This window comes from Prionailurus bengalensis, chromosome A1 (genome assembly GCF_016509475.1).
Source record: "Prionailurus bengalensis isolate Pbe53 chromosome A1, Fcat_Pben_1.1_paternal_pri, whole genome shotgun sequence".
Classification (NCBI taxonomy): Eukaryota; Metazoa; Chordata; class Mammalia; order Carnivora; family Felidae; genus Prionailurus; species Prionailurus bengalensis.
Genome location: NC_057343.1, coordinates 2,270,528 through 2,286,428, shown reverse-complemented (window position 1 = coordinate 2,286,428; position 15,901 = coordinate 2,270,528). Strand labels below are relative to the sequence as shown.

Here is a 15,901-nt window from a genome sequence, read left to right as displayed (position 1 = left end):
CACCCAGGCGCCCCTAATTATGATTGACATTCTAAAGGCAGTAACCCAAGTGAATTTTAAGTTTCTCTGATCTTGACAATTTTTCTACATTGGAAAAAAAACTGTTACAGATGCATCAGAGCAACATTTTACATAATTTTTATAAATCTCTATCAGAAGTAGGTTACCAAGTATAAGTTGCACAAACAAATTGAGTATAGAGTGTGACAAATTGGAGCAAGTATGGACTTAAGCAGCTTCTCTGGGGGCACCTGGGTGGCTCAGTCGGTTAAGCGTCCAACTTCCGCTCAGGTCATGATCCCACAGTACATGAGTTCGAGCCCCGCGTCCGGCTGTCCGCTGTCCGTGCAGATCCTGCTTCGGATCCTTCTGTCTCCCTGTCTCCCTGCCTCTTCTCCACTCATGCTCTCTCTCTTTCAAAAATAAACATTTAAAAAAAAAAAAAGAGTTCCTGGAAATGAAGAGGAAAGCTCTTGAGAAAGACAGTGGTGCGTGCCAAAAGTTAGAACAAATAATTTTTTTTTAAATCAGCTTCTCTTCATCTTCTCCCCACACCCCTTTCACCACACTAATGCTTTGTTTGATTCAGCATGTCAAGAGGCCAGCCGCTCCGTGGGTACCGCCGGAGGTGCCTCGCGGGCCTACTGACAATATTAAAATGGAATGCCACTGGTTCCTGACATCAAGTTTATATTTTAACACTTAGATTTATGGAGAATTTACAAACAGAGGTCCAAGAAATGGAGTTCCTTCAGTTTTCTAAAGGTTTGAGTTTCATGAGAAAAGAAGACTTTGCAGAATGGCTACTTTTTTTCACTAACACTGAAAATAAAGACATCTATTGGAAAAACGTAAGAGAGAAGTTGTCAGCAGGAGAGGTTCGTATGCCTTTTTATTATGCTTTTGGTAAAGATGAAATCATGTTAAAAACATTTATATAATTAAATAAAGTAACTTTCAGAGTAACCCAAACCATGTTACTCTCTTATTTGAGTGTAAAATCAAGGTGAGAAATGGTGTTTACATTTTCTTATGAATGAATTCCTGCCCAGATGGAATCAGTATTCCAAACAGGAGTTTTGCATTTCCGGTAAAGTCAGTAAACAATGTCCACTGTCACCACTGTTGTTCTGGAAGTCTCAGCCAGTACAAATTAACAGAATAAAAGAGTATGAACCTTTGGAAGGAGGGACAGTTGCCTTTGTTTGCATAGATGTGATTCTATGCCTAGAGAACCCAAGAGAATCAAACTGAAAAGCTATTAGAAACAGCAAAAATTCAGTGAAGTGCCTGTTACAATGCTAGTATGTTAGCAGTAGCTGCCCTATGTGCAAATTACAGGTTAGAAAAGGTAATGGCAGGGGCACCTGGTGGCTCAGCCAATTAATCCTGATGTCAGCTCAGGTCATGATCTCACTTGTTCGTGAAATTGAGCCCCACATTGGGCTCTGCACTGACAGCGTGGAGGCTGCTTGGGATTCTCTCCCTCTCTCTCTCTGCCCCTCCCACATTCTCCCTCTCTCACTCTCAAAATAAATAAGTAAACATTAAAAAAAAAAAAAAAGAATATATAATGGCGTGTGTATATATACACTTTCTTTTTTTAATGTTTATGTGTATGTTTATATATATGTATATTAAGTAATGATTGCCAAACTGTTAATAATGATTAGTATACTGTTGTAAGATTTGAAGTGACTTTTTACTTTATATATTGCTTTTACTTTATTGTTCCATAACATAGTATTGGAGTGGGCATATGTTTTTATATAATTTTTTCTTTTTTTTTTTAATGTTTATGTATTTTTGAGAGAGACAGAGAGTAAGCAGAGGAGGGGCAGAGAAGAGAGGGAGACACAGAATCCAAAGCAGGCTCCGGGCTCTGAGCTGTCAGCACAGAGCCCGACACGGGGCTCGAACTCACGAACCGTGAGATCATGAGCTGTGCTAAAGTGGGAGGCTTAACCGACTGAGCCACCCAGGCGCCCCTATATAATTTTTTAAAGCTATTTCTATAGTGAGGGAAAAGATAATAAAATATAATTAAGATCTCATTTGTAATTGAAATAGAAACACATAAAATTAAAAATGAATTTAACAAGAAATACATGAAAATGAAGCTTTAAACTCTTGATAGATATAAAAGAAAACTTGCCTAATTATAGCGCTGTCTCCTATTATTGAACGGGAAGTCTTAGTATTATAGATGTAGCACTTGTCCCTTGGAGTCATCTATAAATGTAACGCCTATACTGGAAGAGCCTGGGTCTGCTGCAGTTCTAAAACTGCCGTGCTGTCCCCGTGGCCAACATAAGGAAGATCTCTTTCTCAGTCGTGCTACATTTCCACTGTGGGCTGCCAGGCGCCTCTGCCCACTCAGTTGCTCAGGTACCCAGACTCTTCAAGCTCTGCCACCTTGGAGCTTTACCGGCTGGAAAAAACATCATCTTCAGAGGCCATGGCAGGGAAAGAAAGGAGTGAGTACATTCCAGCAATTAAGTGTGTTGGCCTAGAAACATCACACTTGGCTACCGGCCAGACTAATCACATGACCCCACATAGCTGCAAAGAAGCAGAAAGGTGTAATCTTTCCTATGTGCAGGAACCAAAAAGTATTGGTGGACAGTGATGGGTTTCAATAAAAATGTCATCAGATTGTCATGAGTGAACTAGACAGGCCGTAAAAGTTTCTATGAAAAGAATGCTGCAGGGACAAGAGATATCCAGGAAATCTCTGTAACTTCTCCTGTTTTGCTGTGAACCTGAAATGGCTTTTAAAAAACTAAGTCTTTGGGGTGCCCGGGTGGCTCAGTATGTCAAGTGTCCGACTTCAGCTCAGGTCATGATCTTGCCGTTCTGAGTTCAAGCCCCGCCTCGGGCTCTGTGCTGACAGCTCAACCTACTTAGAATTCTGTGTCTCTCGCTCTCTCTGCCCTTCTCCCACTCACACCCTGCCTCTCTTTCTCTCAAAAATGAATAAATGTTTTAAAATGTTTAAATAATAAAAATTTTAAAAATAAAATAAAAAAATTAGGTCTTTAAAAAAAGAATATTGAGATATTAAAATATATTACCAAATATTGATAACTAGAACAGCCTGTTACAATGAATTTGACAGACCTATCAATTGAACAGAATATAAAGTCCAAAACTAGACCCAAATACACATGGAAATCTAGTATATGTGAATTCATATTGTAAATTAGCTGGGTAAAAGAGGAATTATTAATAAATGGCACTAGGTTAATTGACTGGCCATCTGAGGGAGAAATGAACGTAAATCTCTGCCTCACTCCTTACTCTAAAATTCCAGATAGATCTAAGAATTAAATGTTACAGGGGAAAATGAAACTGAGTATGTAGAGAAGGAAACTTGGAAACAATCATCTCAGAGTAGGGTATGCATATTTCTCTAGGCAAAACTCAGAAGCTTTCAAGGAAAAGTTGATGAAATTGCTGTCTAAAAGTTAAAAATTCTGTTGCTTTCCCCTCATCCCCCTCAAAACTAAGATCAAAGTCAAAAGAAAAAAATTAACAAATTGGGGGGAGGGAAGAAATATTGGCATCATATGTAATGGGCCCATTTCTTTAATTTATCATGAGATCTTTAAAAATCAAGAACTTTGAAAGGTCTTAAATTTTGTCCTATTTAATGTATAAAGGGATCCTAAAAACCAGTGTGTTGATAAATGTAAAGTATCTGAGATTTTATCTATTTGGAAGTTAGCCTGTACCATTTCATGGATGCTGACCGAAGATACAAGACTATTGGGTCAGAGACAAAGAACATTATTATTCATAGCATAGCAACAGCATGAGCATCATGTTTGTGTCAGTCCTCCCTCGCCTCCCAAGTCCCATGGGGACCATGCTGAGTACCCTGTGGATGCTGCCCACACACATAGCCAAGAAAGCTCATCTTCAGGAGTCTGAATCTTTTATAATGGGCAGTAAGCAAAACTGTGCTCTACTTCCAAAGCAGACATCGTCAATATTCTAGGCTGTTCGCTATACAAATGCCCTTAGGAAGATAGTCTGGAATAATAAAGTAGTTGGAGCTTCTCTTTGAAAGATGTGCAGAAACGTGAGAGACGTTCTTCATGGAGACTTGTCTCTCAGCAGTAAGCCACATAACAGCTCATTAAAAATCTAGGCAGAGGACATAAAAAAGACACAAGAATAGAAATCCACAAATCACCAATAAGAACAGAAGAGAAAAGTGTTTAAACCTCATTCACAGTTAAAGACCTACAGATTCAAACATTGATGGCATGCTATTTTTCACCTATCAGTAAAGGAAAAATCAGAAGGTTGCACCGAGTGGCGGCTTTGAGATTACGATACAGAGGAACGGCCACTCTTCTGCTAATAAGATGTATTCTTTTTTTTTTTTTTTTTAATTTTCTTTTTTTCAACGTTTTTATTTATTTTTGGGACAGAGAGAGACAGAGCATGAACGGGGGAGGGGCAGAGAGAGAGGGAGACACAGAATCGGAAACAGGCTCCAGGCTCCGAGCCATCAGCCCAGAGCCCGACACGGGGCTCAAACTCACGGACCGCGAGATCGTGACCTGGCTGAAGTCGGACGCTTAACCGACTGCGCCACCCAGGCGCCCCAATAAGATGTATTCTTAAGAGTACAAAGCAAAGTGTAGAAATGTGTGAAGAGGACACTCCCACTGTGTAAAACAGGGGTGTGTGTATGCTCTTTTATATGAGTAGAATATTTCTGGAAGCATACACAAAGAATTGGTAACAGTGCTTTACCTCTGGGAAAGGGAACTGGAGGTCAAAGGAGGGAAAAAGACTTTTTGTTTTTTATCCATTCTAGAATTTGTTTTTTTACCATGTGTATATGTTACCTCTTCAAAGACTTAACTAAATTTTAAAAGTAAAACTTCCATGAATTTACCAAGGCTGCGGGCAGTGAAACTTGAATAAGACCACCACCTGTATGCAGAGGACATGATCCTGAAGGTGCCTACAAAAGAAACCATATATATATATATATATATATATATATATATATATATACACGCACACACAGAGAGAGCGAGTGTGAGCAGGGGAGCGGGCAGAGGGAGAGAGAGAGGGAATCTCAAGCAGGCTCCCTGCTCAGCATGGAGCCTCACAGAGGGCTCCATTCCATGACCCTGGGATCATGACCTCAGCTGAAATCAAGAGTTGGACGTTCAACCAACTGAGCCACACAGGTGCCCCAAGAAACTTTTTTTTTTTTTAGGCAGGGAAGAATTTACTTTCAAATTAACAGTTTTCATACTTTGTTTACTTTTTCAGTGGAAAAACTAGTTTTTCTAACTTATTTCTGTTTTGTTTTTATGGGCAGAGGTTTTGAAGTTAGGAACCAAGGTTCAAATCCTGATTGTTCCACTTGGTAGATCTTGAGCAAATTCCTTCCTTCCTGAAAGGTTACTTCGCTGAGGCTTGGAGAGGCTAAGACCATGTACACAGTAAATGGCAGAACTGGAATTAAAGCACAGCTTTTCTGTCTCCAAAACCCAGTGCTCTTACTCCGTGCTGTGTCCACGGATAAAGCAGAAAAGCAAGGAGGCAGAGCACTTAACGGGGTATTAGTTTCCTCAGCCTGCCGTAACGAAATGCCGCAGGCCGGATGGCTCAAACAACTCATTCATTTGCTCACAACTCTGGAGCCCGAAGTCCAAGATCAAGGTGCCGGCAGGTTGGTTTTTGGTGAGGCCTCTCCTCCCAGCTTGCAGACCACCACCGCCTTCTCACCCTGTCCTCACGAGGCCTGCCGTCTGTGCTTTCGTGCGGAGTGAGCGTGCGCTGCTGTCCCCTTCTCTTATCGGGACATCGGTGCTATCAGAGTGGGGTCCTACCCTTGTGACCTCATGTAGCCTTAATTGCTTCCCTAAAGGTCCTGTCTCCAAGTACAGTTACGTTGGGTGTTTGGGTTTCAGCCTGTGGATCTTGCGGAGACAATTCGGTCTGTGACACAGGGCCACCCCAGTTCTCGCCCTGCGCGATCCAGGAGACGCCGTGCACACAGTGTGCAGTCTGCACAACCATGCACGGTGGCCCTGCCCGTCTTTTTAATAGACTTTCTTGGAAGGCCATAAAAGTTCACAAGCTTTATGGTAGAAACAGGACTTACGCTTCTGCTTATATTCTAAGATCAGTTTTACAAAATCGTAATTAACACTCACTTTTGTTATTTTATTAGAGTATTAGTTTGGATGAGTTCAAGTCCTTTTGTCATTTTGCCACCCACCTAGAAGATTTTGCTATTGCCATGCAAATGTTTAGTTTAGCTCACCGTCCTGTCAGACTGGGTAAGTTACGTGACTTCGTTTAATTTTTATCATCTACAAATAACATCACTCTGTTCTTCAACTAGAACATACCAGTCAAGGAGCCAATTACCAGTGAAACAGTTGATTAGCCTTTTAATTAATTCAGTGTGGTTACTCTAGACTTACAAGGACTCTCACATTTAACAATTACGTTATTTGCTTTTACTTTCTTATTTCCTAAAAAGGAAAAGGGAATATTTAAATATGTTCTTTAGAACATTGATTAAATTAAAATAGGCTGCCCCTCTTTCCGTTACTTTCAAGACATTTCTCAGCCAAATGTATTATTTCAACATATCCTTCATGAGTATTTTTTGTTTTGTTTTACTTCCGTGATAATGAACATTTAGACTTAATTTTGCTTCTCAAATAATAAAATTTAGGTTAATTCCACTTAGACTATTTCACACAGTTGATGAGTTGTTTTATGTTTTCTTTTTTCAGCGGAGTTTAAGAGGGCCGTGAAAGTAGCAACAGGGCAGGAACTCTCAAACAATATTTTGGACACCGTGTTCAAGATCTTTGATGTGGATGGTGATGAATGTCTTAGTCATGGAGAGTTTCTCGGGGTGTTAAAAAACAGGATGCATCGAGGTTTATGGGTAAAGATTTTGAGTTTTTAATAACTACATGTTTACATGTAATTAAGTGAATGGCATGACACCTAGAATTTGGGCGATGTGTGTGTGGTCGTAAGTGGAGGTTTTATCATTTGTGAAGAGATTATAAGCCATGATCACAAACGGAGATGTCTCCTTCAGATGGGATCCAGTATTTTCCTTTGCTTTTTTTTTTTTTAATCTGAATCTAATCAGAAACTGCTATTCAGAAATCATTTTACTTTGGGCTCTGTAGTTAGACACACCTAAATTCAAATCCCAGCTCTGTCACCAGCTGCCTAATCTTGCAAAGCCACTTAACTTTTCAGAGCCTCCCATTCCTCATCTGTACAATGAGGAAGCTAATAGAATCTACCAGAAAACAATGTTGTAAGAATTAAGCGTAAAATACTTAGGATAGTGCCTGAGACAGTTGAAGTAAATGTTAGCCATTGTTATTGTATTCAGATTCTTCACATATTAGTCTATACCTGTGGGACAAATAAAACTCAAAATTTTGTTTAAATTGGAATCTGCTTAGAAGCACCATCATAAGGGTATTACGCTAAGCGAAGTTAGAGGAAGGCAAATATCATATGACTTCACTCATATGAGGACTTTAAGAGATAAAACAGATGAACATAAGGGAAGGGGAAGAAAAATAATATAAAAACAGGGAGGGAGCAAAACATAAGAGACTCATAAATATGGAGAACACACAGGATAACTAGAGGGGGTGTGGGAGGGGGGATGGGCTAAATGGGGGAGGGGCACTAAGGAATCTACTCCTGAAATCATTGTTGCACTCTGTGCTAATTTGGATGTAAATCAAAAAGTAAATAAATTATTAATTTAAAAAAAAAAAGCACCCTCATAAAAGCAGTCTGCAGGTTGAAAACAAGGGTGGAAAGAAAACTGGGTGGAAAGAGGCAGTTCGGCCAGAAGAAAGGAGAGAATGAGGGAGAGAATGTGGTGGATTCATGAACAGCCCCCTTCATTTACTCCTCAGAAAAGCCCATCATTTTCCTGCTACCCACATTATTAATGGAAAATGAGTAAATATGATTTCTGTTAGCAAATGTGTCTCACAAGCTTTGTGGGCATCCATCATCTCATCGTGAATAATCCTGTCCCTGAAAATGAAACCAGCCTTTGCAGTAACGATTTAATATACCCACGAGCCTCCGCCATTTCTCGAAGACATTAAATAGAGCTGGAAATCGATCAGGAAAAGAATATATGTAAAATCTAAAAGAGGGACACCTGGCTGGCTCAGTCTGTTAAGCGTTTGACTCTTGATTTCGGCTCAGGTCATGACCTCACCAGTTTGTGAATTCGAGCCCCGAGTCAGGCTGCACCCTGATAGCTGATAGCGCAGAGCCTGCTCGGGATTCTCTCTCTCCCTCCCTCTCTGGCCTTCCCCCACTTGTGCACGCATGCTCTCTCCCTCTCTCTCTCTCTCAAATGAATCAACTTTTTAAATAAATCTAAAACTTTAGCAGGGCACTGGTGTGGCTTAGTTGGTTTAGTTTCCAACTCTTGATTTCGGCCCAAGTTGTGATCTCACCGTCGTGAGATAGAGCCCCATGTCGGGCTCTGTGCTGGGCATGAAGCCGGCTTAAGATTCTCTCTCCCTCCCTCTCTCTCCCTCTCTCTCTCTCTCTGCCCCTCTCCTGCTCACACACGCTAGCTTGCTCACTCGTTCACTCTCTCTAAAAAAAATTTTCAACTGGCAGATTTGCTTCCATTTGGGAGATATCCAGCAACGCTGTCCTCCTGTGCTCACCAAGGACACAAATGTTTTTTAGCCTTTACTTTCCTCTTTAACAGACGAATAATACTCCTAGAACTTTTTAATTCACAGAGCACTTAGGTGAATTACAGTCTTTTTTCTTAAAGCCTCTTATAAAATATGTTGTTTCTTTTTAACTTAGGTAGTTTTAAATCAGAGTTTTAGGCTTATAATTTATATTCCACATAGCTAAATTAAGTTCACCGTAAAAAGGAAAACATTATAAAATAGTATAAAGCGTCATGAAATAATTACATTTTTTAAAACCAATATATGAAAGAAATCGCCCACGATCTTCATTATCTTCTTAGGGAAGAGGCTCCAATCACGTGCACTTAGCCTCCACTCTTGAGTCACCCAAGGCTGTTCTTACACCTCGTTCACGTTTTATCCTTTACCCCGTCCTGCGTACAGTTTTGTTGGAATCCTCCTTCACAACATAATCCGTCTCAGGGACTCTCTGGAGGCACATGGGAAATAAATGGTAACAGAGCTCACGTGAAATCGTGTTTAACCTTGAAGAGAATGATCTCTTTACTTTCACTTTGTGTTAACAGGTACCACAGCAGCAAAGTATACAAGAATACTGGAAATGTGTGAAAAGAGAAAGCATTAAAGGAGTAAAAGAAGTCTGGAAACAAGCCGGAAGAGGTCTCGTTTAGAAAAAGATAATACGGGAATTACATTGCTCCAAATGTCAGAATTTGGAATTGTTTTTTAAGTACTAGCTGTTTGTCTTCTGGAGTCTTCATTGATTTTCCTTGTAATAGCAAGACGCCTTGTATTTACTTCCTGATTCAGTAATTTCTTGATAAAATTTCATTAAAGAACTTAGTAAATACAGGTACCAGATCCTGTCAGAGGGCCTAGAATTGAAGTCATGCTTTGTACTTTGATAAGATTGAAAACCTCGTTATTCACTGATTTCTTAGACAAGTAGTAAAACATCTCTTTGGAAGGGTGTCAGTTAGTAATTACAGAAAAAAACAATTGACACACAAGGCTAAGATCAAGGCCAGGAGTCCTGGTGTTCCCAGTAGCACAAATTCGGTTAAGAACATTTCACATTTTCTTGTCTGCATCTCATATCTCATAAGCTTCTTGTACATTTTATTTCAGTTAGCTGTATATTAATTGTCCTAAAAATAATGTGTAAATTTCAATATCGTATGTGGAAACCAAATAAAGTATTTACACAGATACAAAAATTACATTTTTAATGTTTTTTTTTAAACTTTTTTATAAATATAAATACTCTCATCCTTGCCAACCACATTAGTTCAGATTCTTAAAAACTAGTAATTGGGGGATCCCCTGGCTGGCTCGGTCGGTGGAGCAAGCAAGACTCTTGATCCTGGGTCTGTGGGTTCAAGCCCCACACTGGACGTAGATGTCATTTAAAATAAAATTTAAAAAAAAACAAACTATAGTGTTTTGGGGAGAATCTTGAACACAAGATCGGGGTCTCATGGCATATATTGGGTTGTGGGTAAATGTTTAAATGGCACTAAAAATTAATTGGCATTAAATACAAAATGCTGTTGTAAGTAAAATGGCATTTTTAAACACAATAAGTGAAAATTACTTAAAAAAAATTTTTAATGTGTATTTGTTTTTGAGAGACAGCATGAGCAGGGGAGGGGGAGGGAGAGAGGGAGACACAGAATGTGAAGCAGGCTCCAGGCTCCGAGCTGTCAGCACAGAGCCGAATGCAGGAAAATTATATTTTAAAAATAAGCTACTTAAATAAGAATATTGCAAATCTTTGAAACATGTTTCAGGGTGCCTGGGTGGCTCAGTCAGTTAAGTGTTCCACTCGATTTCAGCTTGGGTCCTAATCTCACTCATGAAATTGAGCTGGGCGTCGGGCTCCAAGCCGAGCGCAGAGCCTGCTGAAGAGTCTCTCTCTCCCTCTCTCTGCCTCACCCCTCCATTTCTCCTTCTGTCTCTCTCTAAAATTAAACAACAACAAAAAAAAAGGTTTAAAAATAGTAATAATAATAAATAACTAAAACATGTTCCATTCCCTGGTTAAATGGCTGATTCTGAGACCAGAGCAGGGAAAGTACAAGATGAGCCCGGAAGTAAGAGGTAATGATGAGGACGTCCCAAATGTAGCAAAAAGGCAAGAGCGACTTGAAGGGGCTCCCCCTGGCCGAATCCGGTACAATCTGAGTATCAAAGTAATTAATGTCAGCAATGGATCGAACCTACTGACTAAGAATCCATGAGGCCAACAGGCGGAGAAGCAGGGGCATCCATACGTCCGGCGTCTCTCAAACAAAGAAGTGCCGAAGCCAAAGGACTTTGAGCACCAGAGCCTGGGAGGAAACGAGTCTGAATCTACCAGGAGGAAAATGGGAAAGCAGGTAAAGAGAGAGGTGCGTAACTGCGAGCCGGGGGAGACAAACGGCCGCGCGGGCGCGGAGGGGAGGGACCCCCTTCTGCGGAGGGACGAAGGGAAGAGAAAGAGTGGCCAGGACAGTGCAGGACCTTATCCGGACAGGAGACAGGCCTCGGACTGAGACAGAGGGATCCGATCTCTGCCTGGGGGGCTTTCTTTGGACTGGGGCCTGGGGCCCGCTCCCTGTTCGTGCACCTGGGGAGGAGGGGAGCCAGGGGCCTGGGTGCGGGGGTAGGTCAGGGGCTCAGTCCGCAGCTGGAGAAAGCGGTTCCCTGCCTGGAGGGCTGCGCGATAGCACAGAACCCGCCTGCGTCCACCCACCCCCACCCCCACCCCCACCCCACCCCTCCACTCCACCCCAGCCCCGTGCAGTGGCTGGGCCAAGGGTGCAGTCTGCAGGAGGAAAAGGCCGCCGTGTCCCTGGAGTCCGCCACCCCGGGGCTCGCAGGGGCAAGGGCAGCGGCTCTCCGTCTGCAGTAGGAGAAGGCGGTCGTCCCTGAAGCGCGGCGGCAGAGACGAAGCCACCAGGACCACACGTGGCCACGATGAGAGGCGCTTCCCCAGCGCCAGAGCGCACGGAGCGGGACTTGGAATCCTAGCCAAGCGCAGGGTCAGGGGTATTGGCGGAGAGAGAAGGACCCCACCCCACCCCACCCCCACCCCCCCGCCACGTCTGCGCCCCTGGCACAGTGAGGACGACTCAAACGGAGGCCACCGGCTGGGCTCCGTGGAGAAGAGACTGGGGCTCACCCTTCCCCCCTCCCCCCAAGGAGGGGACTCAGGGATCACCACCCCTGGGCCCATACTGGAGGTGGGGCCAGATTACGCCAAGCCACGCCCCTTTGCCCTGGGCAACTGCGTATCCACCGGAGCAGCACCGACCCTGCGGACAGCTCCTCCCCACGAGCGCTGCGGCGTTGCCTGGATTGACTCTAGGTCAACTCTGGATGAGTAGATCTATTCTCCCCCCACCCCCACCCCCGCCCCATTTCTCCTCCTTATCTCCTCCCTCCCCTAGGCTGGTCACTCTGGTCATTGTCTCTCTAAACAGGCATAGTTAATCCATTGTCTTGCACATGTTCGACACCTCCTTTACACTCCTTTCTCTCTCTCTGGAATTATCAAGCCATAGAGTTGCTCTGAGTAACTTTCTCTTTGTTTCATTTTCCCTGCCTCCTTTATTTTCCTTTCTCTCTCTCATGATTAAGCCTTTTAGTCTCTCAGCCTGGTCAATGTTTATTTTTTCTCCCCCCTGTCATTTCTCTCTTTGTACTCTTCCATCAGCACCGCCCCCACCCTCTTCTCTACTTGTAGTCGGTGTTTTTTGGGTTTTTTGGTTTCAGTCTTTAGGTTTTTGTTTTTCTTTGTGTCGTTTATGTGTTTGCATGTTTTTGTCTCCTGTTTGTCTATCTGTTTTCCTTTCCAAGGCTACTCCAAGGAACAAATCAAAGCACACCTGGTGGAGGGTCCAAACTGTCACTACGAGTAGGGTAATAAAATAAACTCACAACAGAGAGCAAGTAACAATCGCCAAAAAAACACCTGCTGAAGGGCCAGGCCCTGGACAGTGCATGACCCTCCTTTAATACAGCAGTGCTCGCAGGTGCAGAGCACACAACAAGCGTTTAAAACACATGAGGGACAGAAAACTAGCCAAAAGGACGAAACGGAAGAATTCTCCTCAAAAGAAACTCCAGGAAGTAGAAGTAGATCAAAACCAATTTAAGCAATATAATGGAACAAGAATTTAGAATAATAGTCATAAAATTAATTGCTGGGCTTGAAAAAAAAAAACATAGAGGACAGCAGAGAATCTATTGCTGCAGAGATCAAGGGACTGAAAAATAATCATGATGAATTAAAAAATTCTATAAATGAGGTGCAAAATAAAATGGAGGCGGCCACAGCACAGACTGAAGACGCAGAGGGGAGAATATGTGAGGTAGAAGATAAAATTATGGAAAAAGAGGGGGCGCCTGGGTGGCGCAGTCGGTTAAGCGTCCGACTTCAGCCAGGTCACGATCTCGCGGTCCGTGAGTTCGAGCCCCGCGTCGGGCTCTGGGCTGATGGCTCAGAGCCTGGAGCCTGTTTCCGATTCTGTGTCTCCCTCTCTCTCTGCCCCTCCCCCGTTCATGCTCTGTCTCTCTCTGTCCCAAAAATAAATAAATGTTGAAAAAAAAATTTTTTTTTAATTATGGAAAAAGAGGAAGCTGAGAAAAAGAGAAAAAAAATCCAGGAGTATGAGGGGAGAATCGGAGAACTAAGTGATGCAATCAAACACAACAATATCCGTATAATAGGAATTCCAGAAGAGTAAGAGAGAGAAAGGGGCTGAAGGTGTACTTGAACAAATCATAGCTGAGAACTTCTCTGATCTGGGGAAGGAAATAGGCATTGAAATCCAAGAGGCACAGAGAACTCCCTTCAGATGTAACTTGAATCGATCCTGCACGACATATCATAGTGAAACTGGCAAAATACAAGGATAAAGAGAAAATTCTGAAAGCAGCTAGGGATAAACAGGCTCTAACCTACAAAGGGAGACCCGTAAGACTAGTGGCAGACCTATCTACTGAAACTTGGCAGGCCAGAAAGGAATGGCAGCAAATCTTCCATGTGATGAACAGAAAAAATGTGCAGCCAAGAATCCTTTATCCAGCAAGTCTGTCATTCAGAATAGAAGGAGAGAGAAAGGTTTTCCCAAACAAAAACTGAAGGGAATTCATCACCACTAAACCAGTCCTACAAGAGATCCTAAGGGGGACTTTGTGAGTGAAATGTTGCAAGGACCACAAAGTACCAGAGACATCACTACAAGCATGAAACCTACAGACATCACAATGACTCTAAACCCGTATCTTTCAATAATAACACTGAATGTAAACGGACTAAATGCTCCAACCAAAAGACATAGGGTATCAGAATGGATAAAAAAACAAGACCCATCTATTTGCTGTCCAAAAGAGACTCATTTTAGACCTGAGGACACCTTCAGATTGAAAGTGAGGGGATGGAGAACTATCTATCATGCTACTGGAAGTCAAAAGAAAGCTGGAATAGCCATACTTATATCAGACAAACTAGACTTTAAATTAAAGGCTGTAACAAGAGATGAAGAAGGGCAATATATAATAATTACAGGGTCTACCCATCAGGAAGAGCTAACAATTATAAATGCCTATGTATCGAATATGGGAGCCCCCAAATATATAAAACAATTAATCACAAACATAAGCAACCTTATTGATAAGAATGTGGTAATTGCAGGGGACCTTAATACTCCACTTACAACAATGGATAGATCATCTAGACACAGGACCAATAAAGAAAAAAGGGCCCTGAATGATACATTGGATCAGATGGACTTGACAGATATATTTACAACTCTGTATCCCAAAGCAACAGAATATACTTTCTTCTCGAGTGCACATGGAACATTCTCCAAGATAGATCACATACTGGGTCACAAAACAGCCCTTCATAAGTATAAAAGAATTGAGATCATACCATGCACACTTTCAGATCACAATGCTATGAAACTTGAAATCAACCACAGGAAAAAGTCTGGAAAACCTCCAAAAGCATGGAGGTTAAAGAACACCCTACTAAAGAATGAATGGGTCAACCAGGAAATTAGAGAAGAAATTAAAAGATATATGGAAACAAATGAAAATGAAAATACAACAATCCGAATGCTTTGGGATGCAGCGAAGGCAGTCCTGAGAGGAAAATACATTGCAATCCAGGCCTATCTCAAGAAACAAGAAAAATCCCAAATACAAAATCTAACAGCACACCTAAAGGAACTAGAAGCAGAACAGCAAAGACAACCCAAGCCCAGCAGAAGAAGAGAAATAATAAAGATCAGAGCAGAAATAAACAATATAGAATTTAAAAAAAAAAAACAGTAGAACAGATCAATGAAACCAAGAGTTGGTTTTTTGAAAAAATAAACAACATTGATAAACCTCTAGCCAGGCTTCTCAAAAAGAAAAGGGAGAGGACCCAAATAGATAAAATCAGGAATGAAAAGGGAACTATTACAACCAATGCCTCAGAAATATGAGCAATTATCAAGGAATACTACGAAAAATTTTATGCCAACAAACTGGACAACCTGGAAGAAATGGACACATTCCTAAGCACCTACACACTTCCAAAACTCAAACAGGAAGAAACAGAAAATTTGAACACACTCATAACTAGTGAAGAAATTGAATCAGTTATCAAAAATCTCCCAACAAATAAGAGTCCAGGACCAGATGGCTTCCCAGGGGAGTTCTACCAGACGTTTAAAGCAGAGATAATACCTATCCTTCTCAAGCTATTCCAAAAAATAGAAAGGGAAGGAAAACTTCCAGACTCATTCTATGCAGCCAGCATTACTTTGATTCCCAAACCAGACAGAGACCGAGCAGAAAAAGAACTACAGGCCAATATCCCTGATGAATATGGATGCAAAAATTCTCAACAAGGTACTAGCAAATCTAATTCAACAGCTTATAAAAAGAATTATTCACCATGATCAAGTGAGATTCATTCGTGGGCTGCAGGGCTGGTTCAACATTTGCAAATCAATCAATGTGATACATCACAGTAATAAAAGGATAAGAACCATACGATCTTGTCAATCGATGCAGAAAAAGCATTTGACAAAATTCAGCATTCTTTCTTAATAAAAACCCTTGAGAAAATTGGGATAGAAGGAGCATACTCAAACATCATAAAAGCCATTTATGAAAAGCCCACAGCTAATATCATCCTCAATGGG

General features: G+C 41.7%; 1 protein-coding gene across 2 annotated transcripts in view; it reads left to right on the top strand.

Moving 5' to 3' along the window:
- The window catches only part of MICU2 (mitochondrial calcium uptake 2), a 142,478-nt gene extending 132,541 nt beyond the window's left edge, over positions 1 to 9,937 (top strand). For both annotated transcript variants that reach the window (XM_043575034.1, XM_043575043.1), the window contains exons 9-12: positions 707 to 878; positions 6,206 to 6,314; positions 6,780 to 6,937; positions 9,284 to 9,937. In XM_043575034.1, the coding sequence (XP_043430969.1) occupies positions 707 to 878; positions 6,206 to 6,314; positions 6,780 to 6,937; positions 9,284 to 9,388 (544 nt within the window). In that variant the 3' untranslated portion in view covers positions 9,389 to 9,937. The remainder of the gene's footprint in view (positions 1 to 706; positions 879 to 6,205; positions 6,315 to 6,779; positions 6,938 to 9,283) is intronic.
- Positions 9,938 to 15,901: the final 5,964 nt, after the last annotated feature.